The following is a 27,652-nucleotide window of genomic DNA, read 5'->3' as shown; positions in this document are numbered from 1 at the left end:
AGGCTCTTGATCCAGCCACTGATTCCCGTTGGGTTTGAGAAGAGCAGCTAGAGCGGGATGTCTGCTGCTAAAGAAACCCTGGCCCCTGGAAGCAATAGCAGAGGTGTAATTTGTTATGGGATTAATTCTTCCACCTCGGTGCAAACCTCAATGAGCCAAAGAAAATATTTCATTCCTGCTGTCACACTGGGTTTAGTTACCACGAGCTGCCTGTGGTAGGATTGATAGGAGCAGAGCTGCTGTGCTCAACACTCATCCAACTCATTCATGTTTGAGAGCCTTTGATCCCCTCCCTGACTCCCTGAAGCATCCTGAGCTCTGCAGTGGGAGCAAGGACAAAGGCTGGGCAGCCACGGGAGGACCAAGGGCAGGAGACATCTCCAGCAGCCAGGGAGGTATCAGCAAGGCACCCTAGAGAGAAGCAGATTTCTGATCAGAGGGACAGGATAATTTCCCTCCTGGTAGGAGTATGGAGCAGTGGAAGATGTAGAAACCAAGTAAATAAAGCTAATTTCCAGCCCTCGTGGGGAAACCTTGAGAATGTGGTCTCAACACTCGGAAAAGAAGAACACAGTGTGACTGACAACAGTTTCTAATTTGCTGCCAGCAAGACTTAATCAGCAGTTTGTGCAGAGCCATCCAAGCAAAAAGCACCAAAAATAGAGAGCTTTTCTCCACCTCCTCCTCTGCAGATAATTTACGATGTCCTCGCAAAGGAGTGACAAGCACCCATGGCAGCAGTGTCAGATAAGTGTGACACTCTCTATGAACTGCAGCCAGCCCAGCAAGCCAGTGTGTGATGAATGACAGGAAAGCCATGGCCTGGGCTCCCTCCTCTGTCACTCATCTCTGTGGGTATGCACAGCATTTCCCTTCAATCCCCTGTGCAGGGCTCTGCTCAGCAGCCCATGCTCTGTGGGCTGGGCTCTTTGCTTTCACCACAGCAGCTCCAAAGACAAGAAGTGAGCAGGAGCTGACCCCAGAGCAAGGCTGGCAGCCTGCAGGAGGGGCAGGCATCCCCTTCGCTCTGACTCCAGCTTTAAAGACTGAAATATTTTGGCTGCACGTTCAGAGTGGCAAATGTTGTCAGAATTAGCTCTTACATTCTGTGCTTGAAGAGAGAGAAGATGTTCTTTAGAGAAAGCACCAGGTTTTCTGTCAGCTCACTTGCAGCCAACTGCGTGACAGTCTTGAAGTTGAAATGAAAGGGGGAAAAATTCATTTAATTCGACTGGAAACCATGAGACTCCCATAATAATCATGGTTATGGTTAAACTCGCAAATAGGTATCTCCCAAGTGCAAAGAGAGCATTTGTTTCTGCTTTTCTATCTGAATAAAGCAGGGCTCCTTCTTGCCTGCTGCTGTGTTCCAGGCAGCACAACTCCCAGCTGAGGAAAAGCACTCGCTGCCTTGCCAAGACAACATTCTTTTACATGACTAGCTCTTTCCTCTGTAGTTATTAATGTGTCACAAATCATAGGCTCAGATTGTCTAATATTATGGGAAAATCTACTAGAAGGAGAGAAAAATAAAGGAAACTTCCAGGGAAATTGATTAAAGGGAAATAAGAAATTTGACCCAATTTAACGGAACAAAATACGGTCAATAATAGAAACTATTTACATTCCTCTAGATGGACACACGGTTCTTTAGCAATGAGTTTTGTTTGTTTTGCTTTTTTACCACCTCGGAACATCTATTATAAGAACAAGATTTTAGTCTCCTTCTCTCGTGCCAAGTGCAATTTAAGTTTGCATTTTAAGGGATTCATGAGCACAGCTCAGAGTGAGCAAACATGGACTCTGCAAAGCAAGAACTGTGACAGACTTTGGGAAGGTTTAACAGGATTCACTGGAATAAAAACAGGGGCCCAGAGGAGGACACTCCTGAGCCTCACACTCAGCCATCTGCATCAAGCAGTTTTTGGTTGCTGACAGCGTGGAGCACAGCAAGCTGCCCTACTACCCTGGATTCCACCCTGCTCCTTCTCTGCTCCAGCACGCTTCAGTCCAGGAGTGCAAACAGAATTGGGGCACCCAGCCTGACTCCCAGAGGTCAGGACAAATCTGCCTTGGAGAGGCAGCCCAGGGATAATGATTTCTGTAACACCAGAGCCCACCCACTCCCCAAGCAACGAGCTCCAGCTCTTGGTGAAAGGCAGAGGAACAGAGCTGATGTTACAGAAATCATCCTCGTGGCTCAAAAAACAGCCTGCAAGTGTCAAACCTCTCCAGGGGTGATTTTCCACGTGGCTGTGTTTAAGGGACGGGTGAACTCAGCCACCCTCACCTGCAATGTCACCAACAGCTCTGTCACAGCCCCGCTGGCCCAGCAAGAGCTCACCCAGCAGCAGCTGGTTCCAGCCTGCAGCAGCGAGCTGTCCCAGCAGAGATGGACGTGGGGACACGGCCAGCCCTGAACAGGGAGGGGGCAGGAGCCAGGCCAAGCAGGACACGGGCTCAGGATCCCCCACGTCCCCCGTGGGGCTGGCACTTCCCTGCTCAGCCTGCCCCAGCACGAGGAGAAGGGATCTCTCACCTTTCCAGCACACACCTACAGCGTGGTTTCCCACACCTGCCTGAGCCACGGCCTGCTGCTGCAATTCTCAGAGGGATTTCAAATGCCTCTGCCTCTCCAGTGGCTTCTGGATGAATCAACAGCAGAAAAAAAGCTGCTGAATGGTGCGGGCTTGGCTGGGTCTGAGGTCCATTCTAAGGCACAACTGATCATCTCACAACACATCAGCCCCTCGTCCTCCCACGCAGCTGCCTGGGGAGGAACCCGCTCCGGATGATGCTCTGAACCTGTGAAATCCCCTCCGAAAATCTGTCAAGTGCTGAATGTGACACAGATGAGGTGGAATCAAACAGCCCTCTGAAAAGCAGCTGTTTCACAGTTCTTGCTTCACTGCAGCTAATGATCTGCTGACACTGGTGGGAATTCCTCGGGATCAGCTTCTGGGGAGGAGAGCACTCGGATACTCTGTTGGTAGCAACGGTGCTGGGGGGAGCCCTGGGAAGGGAAACGGGCCGTGATCCCGGAGCTGCTGCTCACCAAGGCTTCCCCAGAGGGACAGCATTTCTGCTACCAGACAGGAGGGATCCCGAGGAGAGCCCCTGGGCATTAGGGTTCTCAGGTGGCCAGGTCAAAAAACACCCAAACAAACCAGAAAATAAAGGGGAAAAAAGTGAATTCCAGCAGCACAGAAGGTGGGACAAGAAGAAAACATCCCCCAGCCCCAGGGCCCCTTCTTGGCAGGGCACCCGAGCTCACCTGGACTGCCCGTGAGCTCTGCAAGGTGTGCAGATTGGCTGGGATGAGCTGAGGTTGCCACCTCTACTGAGATCTAGGCTGCCTTGCTAACGCTGGCTGAGCCCCTGATGTTTTTAACTATCTTCCCAGAACCAGGCTGAGATAGGAAGTGCTACTGACATGCAAAACCAGGCCTAAATATGCAACATACACACTAAATGGCAGAGGCTTAGTACTCCAGATCACTTCATTCCCTGCTTCCTTGAGTTCAGAATAGCAGACAAGTCCTTAACATAGCTCCCCAAACTGCCTGTATATCCACTATTCCAAAAATAAAACTTTCTAATTTTATTTCCTTGGGGATCAAATACTTTTTTTTTCCTTGTAGGAGCTTTGCTGTCTTCTATGCAGCCAATATTTTAATACTTTAATTATAAAAAAACCCCACTAACAATAAGCCACTTATACTGGTATCTCCACCCTTGGCTTTTTAATACCCCTAAGACTCATCAATGCAAAGACATCTCAGAATAAATGCTTCTGCATCTTAACCAAGGCTCTGCCGCAGCAGTCACTGCACAGGCAAATTAGGTGTGTGCATACAGCTCAGAAAAATGTGATTTATTCTGCAAACCATGCCTGGATTTCTGCTTGAAATGCAGTGATGGGCACAAATACAACGTGCCATTGTGGAAGGGCCCTAGGAATGCCTGGCTTACTCATGCTTGCTCTTCCTGAGGAGAATTTGAGTAGGTGGGGGGTGATCTGTGGGGCTCCCTGCGGGATCCAGGGCCAGCCTCCCCTGCCCTGGCGCTGTTTTCCTGCCCGCAGTGTGTAGGAGTTACACCTGGAGCTTCCCCACCCCAGGAGCTCCTCACTGAGCGCTTCCTTTAGCAAATGGACCTTTGTTTCAGCAGGGACACGTTTGGGGTGGAGGCCACTATTGTTTCAGCCATCTGCTCCCAGGGAGGAACGGGACAATTTCCTATGGACAGAGGTGGTGGCTACTCCCAGTGCTGTCCCTTCCCCATCACAGTGCCCAGAGACTTCACTCAGCTGTTAAAACGCTCTGGCAGTTGGTACCTTCTCAGAAACACTGCCAAGAGGCCATCCAGAGCCATCATCCTCTCCCAGCCTTGCCTGGGTTATTCATTTGTACTGCTTTTTAAGAAGCTGCCATCAATAATTCACCAGCCAGTTTGATTTCCCACCCAGAACTGGCTCCTCTCATTCTAAGCAGCTGTATTGAAGTAAAGTCTGCATCTCAATAAATACAGCTCACACTTGAGAGACTCAATGGCTTTCTTCACATGACTTATGGCAAGACAGGCTCTGCTAAAGGGGTGAGTCATTCAGCAAAGGCAGAGGAAAATTGTTCATTATATATTTGTGAAATCCCCAAACCACCAAAAAGGCACCATTTAACAACAAAAAGCATCACAGGATGCACAGGAACCAGCAAAGTGGGCAGAACTCTTCCAGAAATGACTGTGACACGGGGGGCCTCATCAGAGGCCTCTCTTTCTCAGGATCCAGTCAGTTATGATGAGTGGGAGGTGCAGGTTCTGAGCTCACACATTTATGGGATTTGCACTTCAGAAATCAAAACTGCCAGTTTTCTTCTGTCCCTCAGGGGAATACCAGAACCACCTGTGCTTTCCCTGCTTCAGCCTCCTGAGCTGTGCACGCCTTGGCACTGACAGCTAGAAAAAAACAATGACCAGAATGCACCTGAGCCTCAGAATCAGAGCTGTGCCTCCGTTTCAGCTGGGCTCCTGCCACAGCTCAGGCCAGAGGACTCTGGTCACTCCTTTGGCACAGGACTGGCCACAGTGCTCGGAGCCGGCCCAGTCTGAATTCAAACCTCCAGCCACCTGCCATTTGTGCAGGACAAGTTCTGACTGTGCCTCCACTGGAAATAAAGCCAGGCAAGCAGACAGCTTGCACACTTCACCAACAGGGACAGCGCAGGTGTGTCCCTACACACACCCCACGCTGCTCCTAGGAGAGCCAGCAGGACCCAGCAGCAATGCACTAAAAAATGAGCTCTGCAGAAGCCCCCAGACTTGTGGCACAGAGCTTGCTGCCCTCACAAGCCCCAGGCACCTTGAAGAGCCACCTGCCCCCCAAACCCCTGTGAGGACAGGGAGCGCCCGGAGGGAAGAGCCGCAGCCGCCGCACGGCTGGCACAGAGGGCAGAGCACAGCGGGGCTTGCCAGCCCGGAGGCAGAAGGAGCAGTGCAGGGATACTCACAGCACTCGATGGGGTTGGAGGCGGCCTGCAGGGACACGATCCTGCCGCTGGGCTCGGGGATGTGCACGCGGAACACCAGGCGCACCCGCGTGTTCTTGCGGCCGATGTCGGTCTCGCCCTTGCGCAGCTCGATGTCCGCGTTGCGCAGCTTCAGGATCCCCGCGCAGTCGATGCTGCAACACACACGGCCCCAGCTCTCAGCTCTGCCCGGGACCTGCTTCCTCCTCTGGGCTCAGAGCAGCTCCGAGGACCTGCTCTGCCTGGGACCCAGACATTCCCGGGGAACAGACCCCAAACGAGCGGCACGCGAGGGGTGCTGCTGGACCTGTCCCCGCTCTCTGGCCACAGCAGAAGCTGCTCTCCAAGCATTAAAACCCCAAATCTTGTTTCCCAGTGCTAAGCACAGGAGAGCAGAAGGCAGAGGCCTCCCCAGGGCAGGAGCCTCCATCAGCAGCTCTCCCAGGAGCCCAGCAGCCCTTCCCTTCCCTTCCCACACCTGGGCAGGGCAGCTGAGCCCCGTGGGGAATCACAGCAGCTGGTTACAGAATCCCCACAGCCTGCACCAGCCAGGCACGTGGAATTCAGCTCCAAAGCAGGGACCAGACTGCTGTCTCCTCCTGAGTGCTACAGCTGGGCTCTGCAGCCTGGCCCAGGTCACCGTGTCATCCTCCAAAGCCTGGGGACATTGCTCCCAGGCAAGGCAAGAGCAGATATTCATTCTGTGTGTCCTTACACAAAGGGAGGGTGCAGGGAGCAGGATGGGGCTGAGCAGCAATGAAAGGATTAGGATTGCTTAAATCAGCACTGCAACTTAATATCTGGTGTAAGTGCAGATTAGCTTCTCCAGAGTCCAACCTTACAAACAGGCCTGTGTTAGGAAAATGTGACAATTATTTGTCAAGCTCAGCAATGGTTCTCAGAGCAGGCAGTGAGCACTGCTATTGAACAGGCACTGCCAGCCCATTTTGATATCAGTTCTAAAAACACATCATTTCTCTTCTCTTGATATGAATTAAAATCACGTTTGGGGAGGTGTAAGCCCCAAGCTGCTCCCTCCACCCACACTGTTCCTTGCCTTTGCATATGTGCAGGGGTTTATTATTCCAGGGTTCCTTGTTAGGAATGAGGTACATTTTCTAAAAAAAATATGAAGAAAGAATGTGGATTTTGCAATGAAGCAGGGGGGCTTAAAAACATAACTGTTCTGCCAATTTTGTCAGGCTCCTCTGAAGGATGGAGATACAGCTCTTCCCTCTGCAGAGCAATCACTCTCATGCCTGGCACACATTCAAGCCTGAAGTTTTCAGACTGGTGCCCACTTCATCCCTCTGCCTCCATAAAACTGGAAGTAGTAATACAGACAAGATGTGCCTGTACTTGCTTTTCTGTTAACCTACTGCAAGAGGAGATCTCACGGCCAGAGCACTTGACTGAGTTCAGAAGAGATGTTTTGTATTCCATTAAATGTTGTAAAATGCATCCCACCCTGCTCCTCGCTGTGTCCCTGCAGCACAGGGACTTGAGATCTGAGTCTTCTTTTCCTGAGTGCACTACGAACCCATGCTGACTGTGAAGGTGTATTAGTGAGACACTGGATGCCCCATCCCTGGAAGCATCCAAGGCCAGGTTGGACAGGGCTTGGAGCAGCCTGGGATAGTGGGAGGTGGCACTGGATGAGCTTTAAGAGCCCTTCCAACCCAACCCACTCTGTGATTACACTGCAGAAACTGGAATACAGAGCAGAAGTGCCTGCATGGTCACCTGCTGGATGGGGACTCTCCCAGCAGCATTAACCCAGGTGCTTTTAGCTGGCTTTGTAAAAGGGTCTTGCCCTCATAAACCACCCCAACCTGCTGGAGAGTCCCTCCAGAGCATCATCATTCTTTTAAGTGACCCCTTTCCAAAGAGAAAGAACTTCAGTGGCAACTCAAACCCCCTCAACTTCGCTAACAAAAAGAAATCTACTTACGTTGCTTTCATGTTGTTTTTGGGTTCCAGGGGGATCTCTAGCACTTTGGTGTTGCCAATGATCTTCTCGTAGCTGGTGGTGGTGACGGTTTTGCCCGTGATGCGATGCACCTGGTAGAAGGCGTGGGGCTTCAGGATGCGCTCATCCGCCGTGCCAATGAAGATCTGCAGCCCCAGGGGCTTGTTCTCCATGTACCCGTGCAGCTGGCAAGACATGGAAAACCCGCTGTCACACACTGGGCCTGCAAAGCCTCCAGAAAGCAAGGAGATTTGCAGACATGTATAGATAAACGTAGGTATCTGGCACTGATGCACTGCTCTTGGGAGCTCATCCTTCCCCCAGCTGTTTGCTCACCTTCAGCCATTCCTCTTGCACTATACTGAAACACCACCTGTACAGGCAGAGATGGCATTTTGGGTCTGGGACTGAACAGCACAAGGATGTCTTAGTTGACCTTGGAGCCTGGGGTTTCTAGGCCTCAAGGACACATATTCTTCTGGTTTTTTGGTTTTTTTATAAGCACCATTTACTGCAAAGAAACCAGAATGCCTCCATAGAGCAAGGGACAAGGAAATTTCTCCTTCTTGATTAACATTCAAAATTACAAATCAAACCATTCTAAATTTCTCACATAACCAGAAATGAGAACCAGACATTTATCTACCACATAGCCAGGGATCGAGCTGAAAGGGAACTTTATGGTCTGAGACATGCTAAATTTGTTTTCAATTACTCTGTCCACATACAAAACCTTGATGAAGCCATACAAAGCAAATAGTACTGGAAGATCAGAGAAAAGGAAGATTAAGCTAATGGTATTCATGGCCAAACCAGGGTTTTTTCCCTTTTTTTTTTCTTTTCACCAGTCAGCAGGAGGTATCCTTGCACAGAAGGATTAATTCCCCCCTGGAAGGGGACCACATGCAGCATGAATGCAGTGCTGGCAGCCTTCCTCCAACGTGGCAGATGTAAGTGACACTCACTCTCCAGAGCCATCACTCCTCATCCAGCACACGTTCTGGAGGCAGCAAAGGCAGGGGCTGAGCCCCAGAGACCCCCCTGCAGGGCCTGAGTGAGCAGCCTCCCCTGGCATGAACAGCTCCATCAATAGCCCCATTGAAGGCACCGGGCCCTGGGAAGGGCTTGAGCAAGAGCAAACTGCAGAGCCCAGCCCAGGCACAGCCCAGACTATCCCAGACCTCTGGCACCAGGGTTCTGGAGATGGGGAGGAGGGGAATGGGGCAGGAGGCTCTGTGCAAACCTTCAGCAGGCTCGGGGAGCCAGGGGAGGAGCAGGGAGCTGGGCTCGGAGCACCAGGGCTGGCACTGGAGACACAGCATGGCCAGGAATGTGAGAAATACAGCAGCAGCCACGGGGACATTTAGCAATGGATAAAGCAGATGGGACACGAAAGGCAACAGAGGCCAAAATGACAGACCTGCTGGGAACAGGCACTGATGGAGGAGTCAGCCCCTGCTGATCCACAGCCCAGACCCACTGGGAGCCACTAAACTCACCCTAAGCACGGGGCTTTCAAAATCCAGCATTTCCTGGCCTTGTATCACCAAAAGCCACCCTGTCTTCACAAGGGGTGAGGGGAAGAGCAGTTTTTATTTAAGCACTGAGTGTGTTCATTGTCATGCCTGACAGAGTAATTCTTGGTGGAGCCAGCTACAACACGGAGAGCATCCTTTGGACAGGAGGGGTTATTACAGTGACAGCGGAGCAGCTTTTGCTCTCCCCCCTGTCCTGGCAGAACAAAATCCCAGAGTTATGGGTGGGAGACTGAAATGGAGGAAAACAGATAATAAATTACAAAAGAAAATCTGCCCCCAGTGAGCACAGTCAGTAGCAGCTGTAACAGAACTGGCTGCATACACAGGGTTTAATACTGGCCACCTTTAAAAGTAATTTTAAGTGGGGTTTGCTCATGTACAGAATGAGTTCCCAAGACAAAACTGCTCATGGTTGCCCAGTAATGTGCATGTCTGTGGGTGTGTGTTGTAGAAATGCATACAGCCTTAAAGAAGAGAGCAATTGATTCCCTGTTCATATGGCAGTGCCTGTATTATCTGCTGGCCCAGGGGCATAAAACACGCAGTAAAAGGCCTCCTGATCCTCCACAGAACCAGATTTTAAATCAGTTGTTTGGTCAGTGGAAGAAAATGACTTTTTTTTCTGTAATTTATGGTATTATGGCAATGCTGTGGGATGACGTAATTGTAGAATCAGAATAGCATTATAAAATGCAAATACAAAGAGAAAAAATATATGTAAAAGATGTATTTGTGAAAAAATATATGTAAAAAAAATGTAAACCCATTTAAATGGGTTTATCCTTGAGCCCATTGACTGCATTTTCAGGGCTAATATAGGTGATCATTTACCACAACCATTCCCATCTACCTTTCCCGTGCTACGAACACAGCACGATGACTTAAGAATAAAAAAAAGGAGCTGAACAGCTCACAGAAACACTCCAGCAACTTGAAAATCAGTTTCACACTCATCTTCACCACCAGTTTAGCACAGCTCTGCTCGTGTCACACCAGCTCTCTGTTTAGCAGCAGCAGGGAGCAGTGTGTCAGGGACAGTGTCTGTGCTGCTTTTGTGCAGAGAAAATTCTGTGAGCTAGAATGAAAGAACCCATCAAAGCTATCTTCAGAGATATGTCTCTTCTTAAAACTGAACTGCTGAGGGTTGTCACTGTCAATAAACACTCACCTCCACTACACCAGGCAGCTGCTTTCATATTTAACCAAAGAGCCAATCTTTTCTTTGGAGAAACAAAGGAGGAATAAATTTGACCCTCAAACAAACTTTGAGAAGTGAAGATTTAAAATGCTTTTTAAAATACTGACTTTGAAATTCATTTTTTCCTCCCTTAGCAAGAACCAAGCTTCTCTAAAATCTGTGCTTCAGAGTTGCTCTGCTCATCAGAGCTGCTCCCTCCAAGGCCTTCCAGGGGAGCACCAGCCCCACACCAAGGTGTGCCTTCACTCTTTCTCACTCTTCTTTCCATGAAGAAAACAAAATCATCTGGATTTCAGTTTCAAGAGAGCGAGGATCAAGAAAGATTTATGAACACAGAACTCTGGGAGGAAATATTTTTTGTGTATTATAAGGTGACCTATTCACAATAAAACTCCCCCAAACTGTATACAGATCGAGTTGGAAAAAACCCAACTCCTTTGAGTCACACTTGCCACAAGGGGAAAGAGAAGCCAGACATGATGTGTACCTTTCCATACTCTATTTTGGGACTTTAAGATCCTATTTCTTTCAGTTGAAGGATTTTTCTTAAGCTTTGCTTTTGCCTAACCCTTACAATATTAACACAGCCAGACATGGGCTGGTCTGTGACCTGAGGAAATGCAAAGCACTTTGGCAGATAAACAAATAACATCATTCCGAAAACAAGGAGACTTTTCTTGTTTGGTTTGCTGCTATGGTTGGGTTTCTAAACAAAATGGAAATGTGGGGCACGACTAAAAGCATCATCTCACCTCTGCAGAAATCAAATTCATTCTGTACTCCATCCGTGGATCAATACCAGTCAAATTTGGGAAAGGGGGGGATTTGAGTGCCATTTGCAGAAGGCACCTGTGCAATTCTGCATGCAAAATGAGCAGATGTGCCCTTAGCTGCTGAGTTTGTTCAGTTACACACCAAAACCACCCCGTGATGGCCCTGGCACCGCAGCCATCGGGAGCACACCTCAGGCACATGAAACATTTCTCCTGCCCTGTTCCAAAACTCAGCTCTCCTCACAAACTGAGACCCCAGCCCCAAATACACAGCACTTAAATCCCGAGGTGTTCATTCCCTTCTAAACCATTTCCTACCCAGTGCTGAGATGACCCAAACCCTGCACCCGAGCAGCTGGCAGTGCCCCTGGCTGGGGGGACGTGAAGCACAGGGTCACTGCTGTGCTGCACAAAGTGAAGGCTGCCACACTGCTCAACTGTGCTGAGACCAAGGGATAAATTGACAGCAGAGCCAGAAAGCAAGGCAAATCCTTAAAGATTCTGTAGGTGATCACCTGTAGATACAACATAGCTGTACACGGGGAAACCAGTGCAATTTGAAATTTAGATCTTTCAATCTGGGATACGCTTTCTTGAATTTAAATATTATTATAATTTATGTAGAATTACATTATCAGCAGGAAGAAGAGAGATTCCTAGGAAAGAAATAAGATCACTTTTTTATTCTTACCCAGCAGCCAGGCCAGAGAGGGGCAATGATTTCCCAGGTCCTGCAGAGGATGAGCAGCCAAAGCCTAGTGAGAAACCCATGGTGCTCTGTGCCCTGCTGCAGGGAATGCTGACAAGGAATGCTGACCCCATCCTGCCCTGCTGCAGGCAATGCTGACAGGGAATACTGACCCTGTCCTGCAAGCACCCCAACAGAATCACAGAATTTCTAGGTTGGAAGAGACCTTTAAGATCATCGAGTCCAAGCCATGTTCTAACACCTCAACCAGATCATGGCACCCAGTGCCACATCCAGTCTTTTTTTAAACACATCCAGGGATGGTGACTCCACCACCTCCCTGGGCAGATGGTTCCAGTATTTGACCACTCTTTCTGTGAAAAACTTCCTCCTTAATTCTAGCCTGTATCTCCCTTGGCACAGCTTGGGAGATGTTCTGGGTCAACAGCCCCATTTCTGCCCCCCCCCTTCCTGCTGCAAGCAGCTCCAGCCTCACATTTGGATCGTTAATCCCCATCGTTAATAGCTGCTGACCACAATGATGTCAAGGATTTTTTTTGGGGAGGTCTTTGCTCAACAATACTCATAGCGAGATGGAAAATGTCACTGCATTGTCTCAGGGAGAGTGGCATATCAATAACTGTCAGGAATTCAACAAAGACCTCGTCCAGCCACTGTGTCATGTAGCAGCTCCTCTGCCTGCTTCAGTCAGAGCTGACATTGAGCAACAAAGCCCAATCTTCTCACATGGTTTTGTTCAATGTAATGTACTCGGGACACTGCAAAAGAACACAAACCAGAGGAAAATCTTTGCCTTAGTTCCTTTTGCTCCCTACTAAAGCTGTCTAAAAAGGCCTCCCATGACAAGCCTTTGAACATCTGATTCTGCTAAATTTTTTTTTTTTATACTCAGTTTTGAGTGTTTCTTATTTTAGTGACAGTTTAGTCAAAACTCCAAGGGCTGAATCTCACTTGCTCTGCTGTTCCTCACAGTAAATGACAACCAGAGTCCCAGTGTCCCACTGGGATTTCTGCTTTCAGATGGGGTTAATATACTAATAATTAATGTCTCTGTCTGGGACAGAGACAGAAGCTCCTGGGAGAAAGCAGGCAGGAGGGTTTGCTCCCGACTGACCTCACACTGCAGTGTAAGCAAGTCGTTTCCTCTCTGGGCTCCAGCTGCCCTGCCCCTGTGAAGAGCTGCTCCTGTTTTCAGGATGCTTTGACTATCTCAGATGACAGTTTAAAAGAAGAGGCGCAGTGCACAGGGAGGAGGATCTGGAGATCTCATTTTCACAGCTGGCTAAGAAAACCAACCGTGCTGTTAAAGCGCTTCCATGCACACTCATGACAAAGGAGCTGAACCTCCCCAGCACGACACAACTCACTGTGCCACGAGGAAACCAGAGGGTGAAAATTTGAAGATTTCGACAGAATGACATGGGGGGAGCCCCTCAGCATGGGGCTCTGGCACCAGTTAGCACAGCTGGACCCTTGCCAGCTGTCAGAGGCACTGTGGAACCAGCCCCAGCCCAGCTGGAGCGGAGCAGAGGGTGGCAAAGCAGGGCTTTTCTAAAACCTCACCTTCCTCTGCCACACTCAGCTCATCCTTCCCCAGGAGCATCCTCCTGTGCCACCCCGGTGTGCCACAAAGCTTAACAGCCATGGTGACAAGGGGCAGGATGTGGCAGCACCAAGAGCATCCTGGAGATGAATCCCAGCCCAAAATGATCGATTTGACTGCGCTGAACCAAACCCCAGAGCTGAGCCCTGTGCCAGGGCTTAGTGCTGGGCCTCCTGCAAGGTGGCTTTGGGGCCCAGGAACCCACCACGGCCTTGGCTCAGGCACTGGACAATGGACTGAACGTCAGCCAGATCTTGAAAATATCTTGGCCAAAAAGCATTTTTGTGAAAAAAGAAAAAAAATTAATAGCAAGCCTCAGGAACCTCTCTCCTAAACCTGTGGGTTTCTTTCATGCTAAAACCCACAACACGAGGCACGGTTGGAGAGAACAACTGGGGTCTGCTGGAAGCATCAGGGTTCAGCAGTGGTTTCAGAATGAGAGACCACAGATAACTTTCCCTGAGCAGCAGCAGGCAGGAGGAGTCCTGCCATCCCCTGAACACCCTGAGCCTGGTGAGCAGGACCCTCCCCATGACACAGGAGACCTGGCTGGGAGCCCTCACCTGGCACGGGCACTTCCAGCTGCACAGCCATCAGTCTTGAGAGAGCAAGGGAAACTGGAGGCTCAGCTGGGCAGGGAAGCCTGTGAGCAGAGAGCTCTGGTGGGAGTTTACAGGACGCTGCCCACCCTGTGTCAACTCCTCCTGCAGATACTCCAGCAAGCTCTGGATGGGGTGAGATCTGTGCTGGAAGTGCCCACATCTGAAATTCCAGCTTTGCACTCTGACCCCCCATGCACAGTCCTGCAGTGAGAACCTACAGGAAAGAATAACTAAACCTTGCATCTGCCTCTGCCAGGAGTACTTGTAACCCACAAAACCTGCACAGGCACCCCCTCAAACCAGCTGGTACATGCTGCTTCCCCTCACGTCTGCCAAAACTCCTCTCCATCAAAAGCAATGTATTCTCAATTAGGCTCAAAAGTTTCAGTGAGAGCTTTTCATTCACCTCTACTCAGAATTCAAGCCGTGCTTGCAGCACAGCACAGGGGCTGCTGACCTGCCCTTACATTTGAAGGCATTTTAGCTCTGAAGAGAATTTCCCAGCTGCAGCTGAAACCTCTGGTTTGGCCACTGCACATCACTCCCTGCAGCAGCACGTGGAACAGCAGTAAATAAACCCAGGGCCCAGAGCTCAAAGCCTAAGAGGCCCCACAAAGATCCCACTGTGCAACCAAGCCCTGCAGGTAAATCAGGGGTGAAAGGTGCAGTGGTTTGTCACACCCAAACCCCTGCAGGAGCCAAACCCATCTCCAGACCAGGCGAGTGGTGGCCACGAGAGCGGCACAAAGATGCTGTGCAGCACCAGCCAGCTCCAGCACAGCCCGGCCCTGCCCTTCCCTGCACAGGGGCCTCGGGAAGGTGGGGAAAAGGGCAAACTCAGCTGCTGGGATGTGCCCTGGGCAGCAAAGCCCCCTGGGTGGGCTGACAGGGTTTCAGCAGCAGCGCTCTGGCCCCACGTGTGAGAGCGCGAATCGCCCCATGAGCTGTGATTTGGTTTTGAGTTTCCATCAAAGGCTCTGGTTTCACTAACACACCAATGAATTAGCTGAATGCTGGAAGTCACATACAGTTAAAAGTCAGAGCCCCATGGGAAGCCCAGGCTAAGAAACAATGTCTCCTTTGACTGCGAAACCACAAGAAAACACAGACGGCAAAATTCAAATATAAAAGGAAAGTGGAACATACGTTTGTTATTGTAAAGCAGCTCCTGTGAGCTCCACTAACAACTCTGCCATTCCAGCTTCTTTTTAATAAGAAAAATAAAAAGAGGCAGTGAAAGTCACCACAATTTTTAAAGTTAAACCCAGGGGAACGTTGGGCTGGCTGTGCTGAACAGGAGCCCCTCTCTGCACAGCTTTCCTGCTCTGGAGAGGAGCAGCAAGGAGGAGCCTGGCACACAGGGGTGGAGGGGCTGGGGGTCCCTGTGCCTGCCCTGCCCTCACCTGAGCATGGGGGTTTTGCAGCCCTGCTCTGCATTTGGATGTTGTAGCAAGGTAAACAGTGGGGATTTAACCTCTGCCATTACACTCCAGGCTGTGTTTGCCCTGCCACCTCTATCCCAGTCACATCCACGAGCTCTTTGCACAGCCACTGCCTTTCCCAGTGGACAGGCTCTTGCACAGCCTTGACTGGAGCAGCTGGGTACAAACAAACAGCTTTGGGGAAAAAGAGCTGAGAACCAAACGTGCCTCTCCCTCCTCTGTGGCCTCGGTGACCAGGGGGACCTGCAGGATGGAAGGAGCATGGAAACCTCAGCTTTGTCCTGGCTACAAAGCGTCTCCTGGCTATCCTCAGCACCTTAACATCCAGGGGATACTCACATCCAACTCACACCCCTAAAACCTGATCTTCCCTACAGTTAACACAAGCTGTAGGCACCTCCCAGGAGCGACTCAAACACCTGAGCTGGGAGCCTGTGCCTCTCCAGGGGACTCTACACGGCCCTGAAATCAGATATGTGAGCATTCCACAGCACGCAGGGCTTCTCCCCCTCCTCCTGGCACAGCCAATGTCCCTCTCCACCCGCCCAGCTTCCCCGAGGCTTTGATCAGCAGACCCTTCTCCTGCCATGCCTGGAGTGCACAACCGGTGCAGAGCCTTGAGCACAAACTCGAGGCGTGACACGTGAAGAAGAGGAAGCTGCATCAGAAAGATAAACCACAAGATAAGGCTTGGAGGATATGAGACCTGCTGGTCTGTAGCTGCAGAGCACCCAAAAGAAGAAATCTGCATGCAAAATGCATTTTCCAAAAATTAAATCTTGCAGGGCAGCACCATGCTGCAAAAAGCAGCCAAGATCTCTTCTGCCAGCAGGTTCAGCTGGTAATTAGTCACGTGGAGGGTTATTGGAAGGCTTTTTTAAAATCAGGTTTGTTTCAGAAGAGATTGTATTTTAGAAAAATACTCTGTTTACATCTAACAAGAACACAAAAGTTAAACTTCACAGAGGGAAAAGAAGGAGAGGGGAAAAAAAAAAGATCCCTTGAAGCCAAATAACTTCTGACATGAAAACTTTGGATTTTACTGGCCTCCCCAGTCTGAGATGTCATAAACCATACAGGTGCAACTATCTCATTACTTGGCACCCATGTGAACCTGGTTATGTTCAAGTGAACACAAACTCAACAAATACTTCCAGCTTTACAAGAAACCTTCAGAAAGAAACTGTCCATATTTTCCCCAGATGCAGGCCCAGCTGTGCAGAGGCACATCTGCTCAGGGAGCTAAAGTGGACATTTGAATTTATAGTGTTAGATCCTGAAGCTTGATGGCAAATTATGATAAAACTAGCAATATTGGTTCCTGTCTTCAACAGAAAATATAAATGCCTCTTTGATTGATATTGATTGCAGGAAGGAAACAAATTCTATTTCCTCATGTCACAAGAAACTCCTTCACTGCAATAAGGTCCCTGTTGATGGGAATACCTTGGAGGGTAAGTGATACTGTAGTTGCAAGCACACTGAGAAAGGAGCAAGTGCTGATTGGTATCATTCGTGCTTCTAGGCAGCTTCAAACACACCACAGGAGGCTGTGAGCTTGTCAGACCCAAACCAAAAAGCCTGCACTACTGAGGTATGGCAAATGGGACTGCTGTTTATTATTAGCCTGCACCCTTTACTCAAATACCCAGGCCATACATGTAAGTCCAGCTCCATCAAAGCAAACAAATTCATTGATTTAACAATTTATGGCTTGATTTTAAAAGGGGGTGAGCCTGCAGGGGAATACTGAACATATGCTTGAAGTTAAGCACAAATCAACCCAGTGAAATTAGTGGTATTGATCACATGCTTGAAATTACACATAAATGTTAATGTGTTCCTGGTTCCTGCAAGCCCTGTGTCAGGAACATCTGTGGGATGCAGCCAACTTTGTTTAGTGAGGGCTGAGGCTGTGGCTGACCTGTTCAGCTTCCACACATCATTCCAGCACTCTCCTGTGACACAGCACAGCCCCGACCCCAGCCTGGCTTTGGCTTTCCTTCAGGAAACACGGGCTGAAAACAGGGGAAATGAGGGAAATGACTGATGTGCCCCCACTTGGCTACACTACAGCTACTCAGCCAGTATTTTATACCACCCTTTGAAAGGAGAAGGAAAAGCTGTTCACACTCCAAACAGAAGAAGGGTTCAGCTCATTCAGCTCTCAGGTCAGCAAAGGGACGAATTCCTTCTCTCCACCACTGGCAGCCTGAATTTTGCTCACTTGTTTCAGCAGTGACTTCCCAGGCACCTTATGACAGTCGCGACAGGGGATCACACGAGGTTTACACAGCCCAGAAAAGGCAGCAGATACATTGCCCACATTTCTGAGCTTTCAGAAGCCAACCCAAACCAACCTTCCCGAAGTCCTGAACTTCGCCACCGCTCAGCTCACACCCTTAATGCACATCCAAAAGCTCACGGGGCGCTCCTCCTTCAGGGACAGCCCCCAGCGAGCATCTCAGAGATGAACCTGCCCCCCCTTTTCCCCTAGGAGATCCCCAGAGCCTTACCTGGACCACGGGGTGGCCCCCGGTGGGAGCCTTGACGGCGCCGCGGCTGCCCTCGGTCTCGTAGTGCGCGCGGTGGTGGGGCTTGGGCTGCACCTCGATGCGCAGCTCGTAGGGGCCCGACTGGCTGGACAGGGGCCACTCCAGGGGAGGGAGGGACTGCACGGGCAAGCTGGGACACAGACAGAGACACACCACCAGGGAGACTCTGAGAACCTGATTCCTCAAAGCCTGGTCCCTCCTTCCTCCCAGCACCCCACCTGAAACATTCAGGAGTCTGCTTGGACTCCCATGAGATGATGCTGAACTGCTCACACCTCACTGGGAGCTCTGCTGAGAAGACAATTTCTGTGGGCCCATCTCCTTGCAGAAGAGAGTAAGATATTTCTGTTCCTTAAACAGAAATATCTGTAGCAGACACATTTTTTCAAAGATCCCCCTCTTTTACCTAGCTCTTGTTTTTTCAACGATCCCCCTCTTCTACCTAGCTTTTGCTGTGTGACTCCAGCTTGGATCACAGCATACGTACTGTGAAATATTAACTCCATTTGCCACTACCTACCAGTTGTGTAAATTAACAATTGTTACAATTTCCATAAATATTAAAATACGCATCAATAAAATGCTAAATATTCTTACCTGGTACTAGCTTTCCTGTTATGAAAATACACAAGGGTTTATGACATGAAACGTGCACTGTACAACTAAAGCCTGCACTGGATTTTAAACCACTCTCACTCTGTGAGTGAAGGCTGCTGCCAGGACCGGTCTGACAAGGCAAGGAACGTCACAGCCTGTGCTCTTTCACTCACAGTTTGTGGTCAGCAGGTCAGGAACACCCTGGGACAAGCTCAGAGCCCAGCAGGATGGCACTGACAGGGTGCCAGCAGGGACTGCGAGCAGAGTCACACACTTGGCACCCTCACTCCTGGCAGATGCCACAGAGCCAGACAACGGAGGGCTGAGATTTGGGCTAAGGGAACGCTGGCAAATTAACAACCAACACTAAGTCACTGGAGTTGACTGCATGCTCAGTCTGACCTGGAGCAGCGAGCTCTGTTTGGAATCAGGCATCATTTAAAGCATTTTCATCCTTGATGGAAATTTGTGACTTTACAAACGCAGTGCCACCATTTTAAGAGCAGCAGGATGGCACCCTAGTGTTCAGCCTTTGTCAAAGACTGTCTGCAATCTGCTATTTAGACAAATCATTTCAAAATTTGTAGTGTACTGTGCTATCAATGAACCTCTTTGGTGATGTTTCTTCAAAGCCCTGACTTTCTCATCTCAGAATCCTGATGGACCAGGCTCCCACTAACCAGTGCTGCCCCCGAGCACTCAGGTCTGGCCTGCAGCAGGACCTGGCCAAGAAAACACTCCCTGGGGATCATCAGCCATGACAGAAGACACCAAACCATGAAAAATCACAGAAAACACACCCACAGGAAGGACTACATACCTGCAGATCGGTATTGCGGGCACCAGCTGCTTTGTCCAGGATGGAGGGACCAACAGAATGGATTCTGGGGCTGAGTTTCTCCTGTCCTCCTGCTCACAAGGCCCGTGGAAGTCGACAGTCTGAAAGACGTGACACGGAATGCTGTTTTTGTGGGAAGACATGGACGAAGGATCGGGGCTGGTTTTCCAGATCTTCGTGGGGACGCCACAGGAAGGATCCGTGGGAAGGCTGCTCATAGCATCCATGGAAAGGGGAGCGCTGGCCAGCTGTGTGTAAGTCACTGCGGAGGTGTCTTCTCTCAGGGGGAGCCGAGGAGAGGGCTGTGGAGAGGGGCTCCGTGACTGCCGAGGAGAGGCGGAGGGCAGCTGGGTGCCGTAGAGCCCGGTGCAAGAGAACCTCCGCTTTGCACCTGGTGACGAGGACCTTGAGTTGGGACAAGGTGAGGGTGAATGGCGTCCCAAGCAGGCTTCCTCCGTGATGCTTGTTCGTGGTGACATTATTGGAGAGGTTCTAGGAGAATAATGAGTATGGATGTTTTGAAACTGTGGACAAAGGTCATCACTAGGACCATTATTTGGTGAAACACATGGTGACGTGCAAGGAGATACATTTGTCTCTGAAATGAAACTTGCAGAGGAGCCGCTACTAGCTGGGCTCAGACACAGTGGTTCTCTGTAGCCCTCAAAGCCAGGGACAGGCAGGGTAACCCTCGGGCTAGTGGTGGCTGAGTTTGGCTGATGTTCTACCAACAGAACATCTGTGTCTCTGCTGCGCAAGGGACCCCCCGAATGAATCAGTTCATGATATGGAGTTATTTCAATCCTAGGGCTCGGAGCAGAGGCCCCTGCAGCGTTGGCAGGGTGAGTAGGTGTTGGCCCTATGCTATCTGGCTGTCCATATCTGCCCATGGGATCTGCAGAAAGGCTAGGAAAAGGCAGGGGGCATGGCTTGAGGCCACAGTCCAAGACATCATGAGCGTATGTAACTCCAGAGGGTGGGCTGTTGGTTTTATGTGGAGTCGGTTCTTCTGGAAAAAGAAGGGTCTCTTTAAGACTGTAAATATTGTTACAGAAGCTGAGCAATCACGGATTAAAAAAATGCATATTTATAAACTGGTTGTGATCTGATATTAGCTTATTATTAAATTCTTTTTCAGTGCAGTTAATGCCTGCGAGAAGTACGGGATTAAGAGCCAGGGAAGCTCAAGTGCTCAGGGCAGGTGCAGCGTGGACAGAAGCACTGCAAACACCTTCAGCCAGGCTCCTGCTGCCTGAGCCTCACCTGAGGGATCCCCTGGGCAGGGCAGCAGCGTGTCAGCCCCTCTGTCCACAGCAGGGCTGCCCTCCTGCCAAGGACACCCCGGGTGCTGTGACTTTGGTCACATTTTGCCAACCAGGAGCTGGACTGAGACCAGCACACCACAAAATCGATCCAAACAGGTCTACAGAAAACCAAATGTTGAGGAACAGCTTTTGGAGAAGGGAGAAACACCTTCCTTACACAGCCAAACCCAGCCAGGAAAGGCTTCAGGAACCAAAGCTGAGCTCAAACTCTTCAATTGAAAAGTCAGTTCTGTGTGATGATTTGTTTGGCTCTGTATCATGACAGCAAGTTTGGTGACAGGTTCCATGTGAGTCAGAAAACACATTCACAAATATTTGCGAGAAGAGAGAGAGGGAGAAAGAATCCAGCCCTGTGGTTAAGGGCAATCACATTCCAATTTCAGCCCAGGGAACATTTTCAGACAGGGATTATAAAAATACACAATAACAAGTAAGTGCTCAGTAGAACTCTCTCTCTCTACCAAAAATCCTCCATTTTCAGAGATTCTCATTTTGCAAACTCTGCCCAGAGCACAGGGATGCCTCCAGGGAGCACAGAACTCCCACCAGCACTGCAGAGCCCGCTCCAGTCTGGCCCCAACAGCTGAGGGTGTGCAATGGCAGTGGCACCCCAGACTCATGGCAGGTATTCCCATGGACATCAGCCTGGAGCTGCCCCAGCCTGGGAGCTGAAGAATATTTGTCATCACACAAAAACATACAAAACATTACCAGGATTTGTATATGTTTTTAAAGATTGCAGTGTATCCAGCAGGAAATACCTGAAACAGCTCCACAATTTGGGATTAATTCACCCTATCTGCTCACTCTGGGCACAGGTCAGTGCATGCCACAGGCAGAGGGTTTCATTTAAATATTTAAATTACTGTTCCAGCATTTTGTCTAACTCCTACATGACATTAGACAGCAATTCCCACGAGAAAATACCATACAGAAAGCCAGGCAGGAGCTGACTGTGCTTTCTGCAAAAGTAGCAGAAGTTCCTAGTGAAACTTCTACATGCAGAGAGATTTTTAACTTATTTTCAGCAGGCTTCTGTTCATTTTTAGGAACTGCTGAGCCTTTGTGTTCAGTGGGAAACCCCAAGAGCCGAGCAAACAAACCAACACACAGAATGGCTGGGACAGGAGGGGAGCTGCACAGCCCAGCTTGCACATTTCTTAAGGTTCCCTCTGGCTTTTAATCCCAGCACACAGCTGTTTTGGGGATAGGAAAACAGCAACGAGTCACTGAACTCTGAGCCAAACATATTTTTAGCACTGTTGATTTCAGAGCTTTGGCACTCGGGAGCCGTGTGTCATCCCCATCACTCAGGTCTGACACATCAGGCCTCGAGATCGCTGCTGAGATTCCCTTTGAACAGAGCTCATCAGTCTCTGCAGTGAGCAGAAACACACCCCCCACAGCCTCAAAGCATCGCTGCCACCGCTCTGGGGACAGCCACCCGCATTCCAGCTGATGCCAGGGGGCAAAACCAGCCCCAAGCAGAGCCAGGCTGGGTGCCAGGCTCGAGGCAGGATTTGTGCAGTGACCAGCAGGAGCAGAAACCTCTCCAGGCTGAACAGCTTCACCTCGAGCAGCAGGTGAGCCTTTCAGCTCCCCACGCAGCACACCCACAGCTAAAGCTGCCCTCCACACCTTAAACTGAATTATCTAGGTACAGACAACAGGTACAGAACCAAAACTCAGCACAGCCAGCGGGGGGAGGCTCATGTTGAGGGGTACGGGACAAACAAATGTATTTGAATGTGCACGCGTAATTTTAAAAGTCTGCTGAATAAAGAACACACCCCTCACCCACAGTGACAGCCCACCGAAACCCGGGCTTCAGGCAGCCCACATTTTCTCAGCTTACCCCTGAAACACCGCGTTTCAGAGAGCACTTTCACCCTGGCACTGCCCTCCCGGAGAACCCACGTTGCAGGGGTGAGTGAGGCACACACAGCAAGCCCCAGCGTGCCCCAGCCCCGGCCGAGCCAACACCCACAGCTTCTGTGCAGCACAGTATTTACTGTGCCCGCACGGCAAGCTGTCAGCACACGGGCCCGTGGGCACGGCTGCACCCCGAGCCTGGCACGGCTGCCCCCCGAGCCCGTGGGCACGGCTGCCCCCCGAGCCCACCCTGCCCTGCCCTGCCCCGAGCCCGTGGGCACGGCTGCACCCCGAGCCCACCCTGCCCTGCCCCGAGCCCGTGGGCACGGCTGCACCCCGAGCCCACCCTGCCCTGCCCTGCCCCGAGCCCGTGGGCACGGCTGCCCCCCGAGCCCACCCTGCCCTGCCCCGAGCGGTGCCCGCAGCAGCAGCGGCGCTGCCAGGGCTGAGCAGGGGAGAGGCTGAGCCCTGACTCATCGGCTCGGCTTCGTCAGGAGCCCGGCTCGGGGCTTTGGGGAGCTCTCCCGGCCGCGCAGAGCTGCAGAGGCACAATGCGGTCACTGTCCCGGCCGCTGCTGCCCACGCCGGTGACGCCGCGGTCGGTCCCCACGGCAACGCCGGGGATGCTACGCGCGGCTCTGACCTCACCGGGGAGGGATGCGGGGCACGGCGCTGAGGCAGCGAGCGCCGCTCCCACAGATAAACGGCTCTTCCGCGGAAATCTGCAGGAATGCTGCTTGTTGCTTCAGCAGGAGGGGACTGGCTGCTCTGCTCCCGGCCACCTCGGCTGAGGTCAGGAATCCGCTCGAGGGAAGGGCAGAGCAGAGCCAACAGCGCCAGGAGAGGAGCATCACCAGCAGCAGCTTGCTTCTGTGAACGGCATCAAGGGCCTGCCTTTGTGAGGGGCAGAGGATGCTGGCCAGCAGCTCAGCTGCTTCCTCCCTGCCCTTGCAGATGCCAGTGGGGACACAGAGCCCAGGACACTGCAATGGCTCCAGGCAGATGGCCCCAGCACCACTCAAGCTTCTCCCTGAGCTGCCAAGGTGAGCCCGGGTAGGGCAGCAGGAGCTCAGGGCTGCAAACCTCACGCTGCCGGCCCTCTGCCACACTGGGACGGCAGGGAACAGCCCTGCCACCCTCCAGCTGGGCTCCCCAGGGAGGGAGAGCCCTCACAGAGAACAGGCATGGGATGGATCAGCCCAGCAAAGGTGTTTTCCAAGGACTGAAGAGACTCTGAGATACAGCTTTGCTCCCAAGGCCGTGCCACCTTCCAGAGTTCATCCATTTCTGCATATTGCATCCCAGAACACAGACTGGAGTACTCCAGCACAGCACTGTCCTCTCCACTGCTGTTCTGATGGATATCCCACAGACAGCTCCTCAGCACGGGCAGCTCCAGCACTTCCCCCCTCCCTGCACTCAAGCATTTCCCAGCCTGAGGTTTCACTGCTGATTCACCCTCTGATTCAGTACCAAAAGATCCTTCTGCTTTCACAGGGGGTTAAAAGAAAGTGAGTCTCACACCCAGGCAGCACTGGCACCTCCTCGTGCTCTCAGTCAGCTTTGCTGCCAGCAAACATCCTTCCCCGTGCCACTCAGCTCCTCTTCCTAGAGCAGTCTGATGCCCAAGCCCTCTGGGATCCCACCCAAACTGCCTGCAAGCTGCCAGCTCTCACTGCCCCTTTTCCCCACAGGTTTCACCCCCACGACTGTCTCTCTCACCACAGCAGGGAATGAAGCAGGGTCTGGATGCCCCTGTACTGCAAATACCCAGCAAAGCAGCTCCTCTGGCCAGGCCAGGGAGGGTGCAGGCAGCTCCACCAGCCCTGGGGCAGCCAGGCAGCCTCCCAGGCGGAGACCCTCAGGAGTGCCCTTAGGAACCCTGGGAGAGTTGAACCACAGGTGAAAGAGATCGAGGGATTTCAGTCCCAAAGGACCTGACCCTTGATTTACCAAACTCCTTTTCACACATCTCTGAAGGGCAGAAAGGAGAAGGCTCCCAGGGCCACAGCAGTGTGAGCACACATGGCTTGGGGAGGGCCACCGTGCGCTGGTCTGACACAAGGCAGCGCCTTCAAGGCCAGCCATTCGGCCAAATGCGACAATCGGCATGAAATGAGGGAATAAAGGCCCACCCAGCGGCCGCATTCCACGCTGGCCTTATCCAAACCATCCTCTAGGAAAAGCTAAAGATAGCCCTGAGCAGGCCAGGGAGGGCAGGGGCACAAGTTGGGTTTTGACCTCACATCCGCTGGCTGCAGCTCCCGGGATTTAACTGGAGTCCCTTATTTGCATAAGTAAAAGAGTCGATTTTCTTTTTTTAATTAACTTGCTCATTGTCATTTGAAGGGGCCAGTCCAGAGCTTCTTTGCATTTTTCAAAAGCTGAGTTGTCTGTTATTTACACTAACTGCTTGGAAGCTCCAAGTGAGGGCTGGTTTCCTGAGTGAAATCTGGAATTCTCTGGTGGATGTGCATATTTGTTTCCTCATGGCAGCGCTGAACACTGCCTCCTGTGTTCCTGAGCCAGCCCCAGGACCCAACTGCATGCACTTTCAGTTTTTTTTCCTTTTAATAGCTTTGCATCTGGGAGAAGAAAAAAAAAGGAACGAGGCAAATTATTCAGGGCTTGACACCTACAAGACGTGGCAATGTCCCTGGCAGCCTGTCTACATACAAACAAGCATTTGGGGGAATATTAATATTTATGGATGCTCCCTGCTTCCCCTCTCTACACTACACACACACAGACCTTCTAGATCCCTATCACCAGATGCAATCTCAGAGTCTAATGAGCTACAGCAAGGGCCTGAGCCTCCAGAAAATACTCCTTCCCATCTGCATTCTTACCTGCTGTCTCAGGGTTTCATCTGGAATCTTATTTAAACACAGGCTTTGTTTGGATTTGCAGAACATCCCTCAGAACATCGGCTCCCAAAAGGGTTGACCTCAAACATTAAAAATGATGTGGCAGCTTTACCTCTCAGCAGATCATCGCCCAGTGAGCCCAGCAAGCCTGGAGGGAGCTGCTGGAGCAGAGCGCTGTCTGCAGCTCAGCATTTTGTCTCTCAGCAGCCAACAACAGGTGCCAGGGGAGAGCACAGGCAGCAGCTATCAGATCACACTCCTCTGGGAGCCCTGTTTGTAGGAGCTCCTTTGGAAACGCTCATTAGCTCACCTGGCGTGTTTGAAACCAGCTAGAATTTGGGCTGTCACTGATACCACCAGAAACACCTGCACAGGAACTCTGCAGGGAATGCACCTCACACTCTTTTGCTCAAAGGACACAGAAAGCATCCTCAATGGCCAAATGAAATCGCAGCTTCCACCTGAAAGCAGTGCATGCCCTGCCCACACTCCCCAAATCCTGTTCACCTAGGCAGGCCCCTGAGCTCAGCAGATGTCTCTTTGCAAATCCTGAGAAGATTGCTAATTAAAGTCTGGCAAGTAAAGGTAAAAAGCACTCCCTACAGCACTGCTGCTTTTGGAAGTGGCAGGTTTCAAGAGGAACATCTAATATCAATAATACTGACTGCAGGATTTCTGGTGACCCCTCTTTTCCCTGTTGCTTTCATAGCAGTTCCTGTTGGCCCAGGCACACACAAGCATTACAGAATGCCAGACACTTTCAGGAAGGATATTTCTGGCATCCCCATGACAACAAGCTGTGATAAAGGTCCTACTTTTAAAACACAACTTTGGATGGATACTTCCAAATTCCAACTTTTCAAAAAATTGTTTATCAGGAATAAACATTCACCCCAATCCACTCCTAGAGCCCAAAATTTGCATTTTTCCATATTTTTTTAATTTAAAAAGTCCCTTTTAGCATGCTTATAGATCTGTTATTTCAGGACTTGTCATGAGCAGGGGGTGGAGCAGCCCAGGCTGGGAGGACTCCAAAGGCAGGAACCAAACTGAAGTGCTGGGACCCACTCCTCTGGTTTGGGTTCCACTTTGAACCCTTCTCTGCACAGAACTCGTTTGCCCAAGTGCAGTTCAGATGAGGCCAGGACTGCACATGAACAATGAGCATCAGTTACCAGCAGCATGTGGACAAAGCCCTTGCTCAGAAATGGACCATTTTCTGCTCTCATGTAAACATGCTTTAATCTTCAGTACATTAAAGCTTGCGGGTGTATCCTGGATTGCTTACAGACTGGAGCTGCTGCCTTTTCAAAGCCAGGGAGAATGTTCTCCAGATTACAATGCTCATATATATATGATTGGGATTTTTTTTTTTTGTTTTAATGCTAATGATTTCCATCTTTGGAACAAAATTACTACTAATTATGGTTTCCAGTCATTCAAAAGTGAAGAAAGCAGGCTCAAGAAGGAAGTTACTTCTACAACAAGCACACACTGCTCTGCATTTATGTGGTTTGAAGATTAAACTTTCTACCCCCCCACCTACGTGTGATTATGTTCTCTAGAACTCCCCACTTAAGGCTTCACAGCAGCACTGTCTACTGTAAAGATGTGAACACACCAGCATCTGAAGCTTTCACTGACATCAGTGTATTTTCATTAAAACCATTAACCCCTCCCCATCGTGGATTTATTGTAGCTCATTTTGATCTACATGAAACCTTGAAAGAAAGTTCAGCTTTGTCCACCTGATGGCATGAACCATCCCCAGTCAGCTTTGATGCTGGTGCACATCTGTACACTTAAAGGAGGACAGAGAGAACAAAACTCAGCAACAGCTCTCCATTTCACTGATGACACCACGATTCAGGTCTCAAGGGTCTCCTCCTTCAAAGGAACACAACATCTCTGAGATGCCCCAGGGAAACACCAGCTCTCCACTGTGCCGAATCCAAACCAATGTATCTTAGAGACAATATCCCAACAAATCATTCCTCTGGGTCCTCTCTTTCGGCTTTGTCTGCTTGACACAAATCTATATTTCACGGGAAGTATCCCTGTTTAGTACCACCAACAGACAGCATTACCAGTCAGAAAGCCAGGAAACGCTTGCCGCTGCACTTTGAAGCATCACAGCATAAGCCCAGAAAAGCAGAACAGTCCGCAAACCTTTCTTTTTCCCTCAACTTCAACTTAAGCCGCTGCAGTTTGTCCCCAGGCTGGAGCCAGCGGTGCCCGG

General features: G+C 50.6%; 1 protein-coding gene across 6 annotated transcripts in view; it reads right to left on the bottom strand.

The window, feature by feature from the left end:
* The window catches only part of NFATC2 (nuclear factor of activated T cells 2), an 82,999-nt gene that overhangs the window by 47,948 nt on the left and 7,399 nt on the right, over window positions 1–27,652 (bottom strand). For 3 of the 6 annotated variants that reach the window (XM_038158764.1, XM_038158760.1, XM_038158763.1), the window contains exons 2-5: window positions 19,332–20,358; window positions 17,876–18,044; window positions 7,477–7,679; window positions 5,508–5,680 (exon numbers count right to left, since the gene is read on the bottom strand). In XM_038158764.1, the coding sequence (XP_038014692.1) occupies window positions 5,508–5,680; window positions 7,477–7,679; window positions 17,876–18,044; window positions 19,332–20,358 (1,572 nt within the window). The remainder of the gene's footprint in view (window positions 1–5,507; window positions 5,681–7,476; window positions 7,680–17,875; window positions 18,045–19,331; window positions 20,359–27,652) is intronic. The other 3 variants (XM_038158766.1, XM_038158765.1, XM_038158761.1) reach the window with 2 other exon arrangements.

The sequence above is a fragment of the Motacilla alba genome, chromosome 20 (assembly GCF_015832195.1).
Source record: "Motacilla alba alba isolate MOTALB_02 chromosome 20, Motacilla_alba_V1.0_pri, whole genome shotgun sequence".
Taxonomy (NCBI): Eukaryota; Metazoa; Chordata; class Aves; order Passeriformes; family Motacillidae; genus Motacilla; species Motacilla alba.
This window is presented reverse-complemented; position numbering and strand designations above follow the sequence as displayed.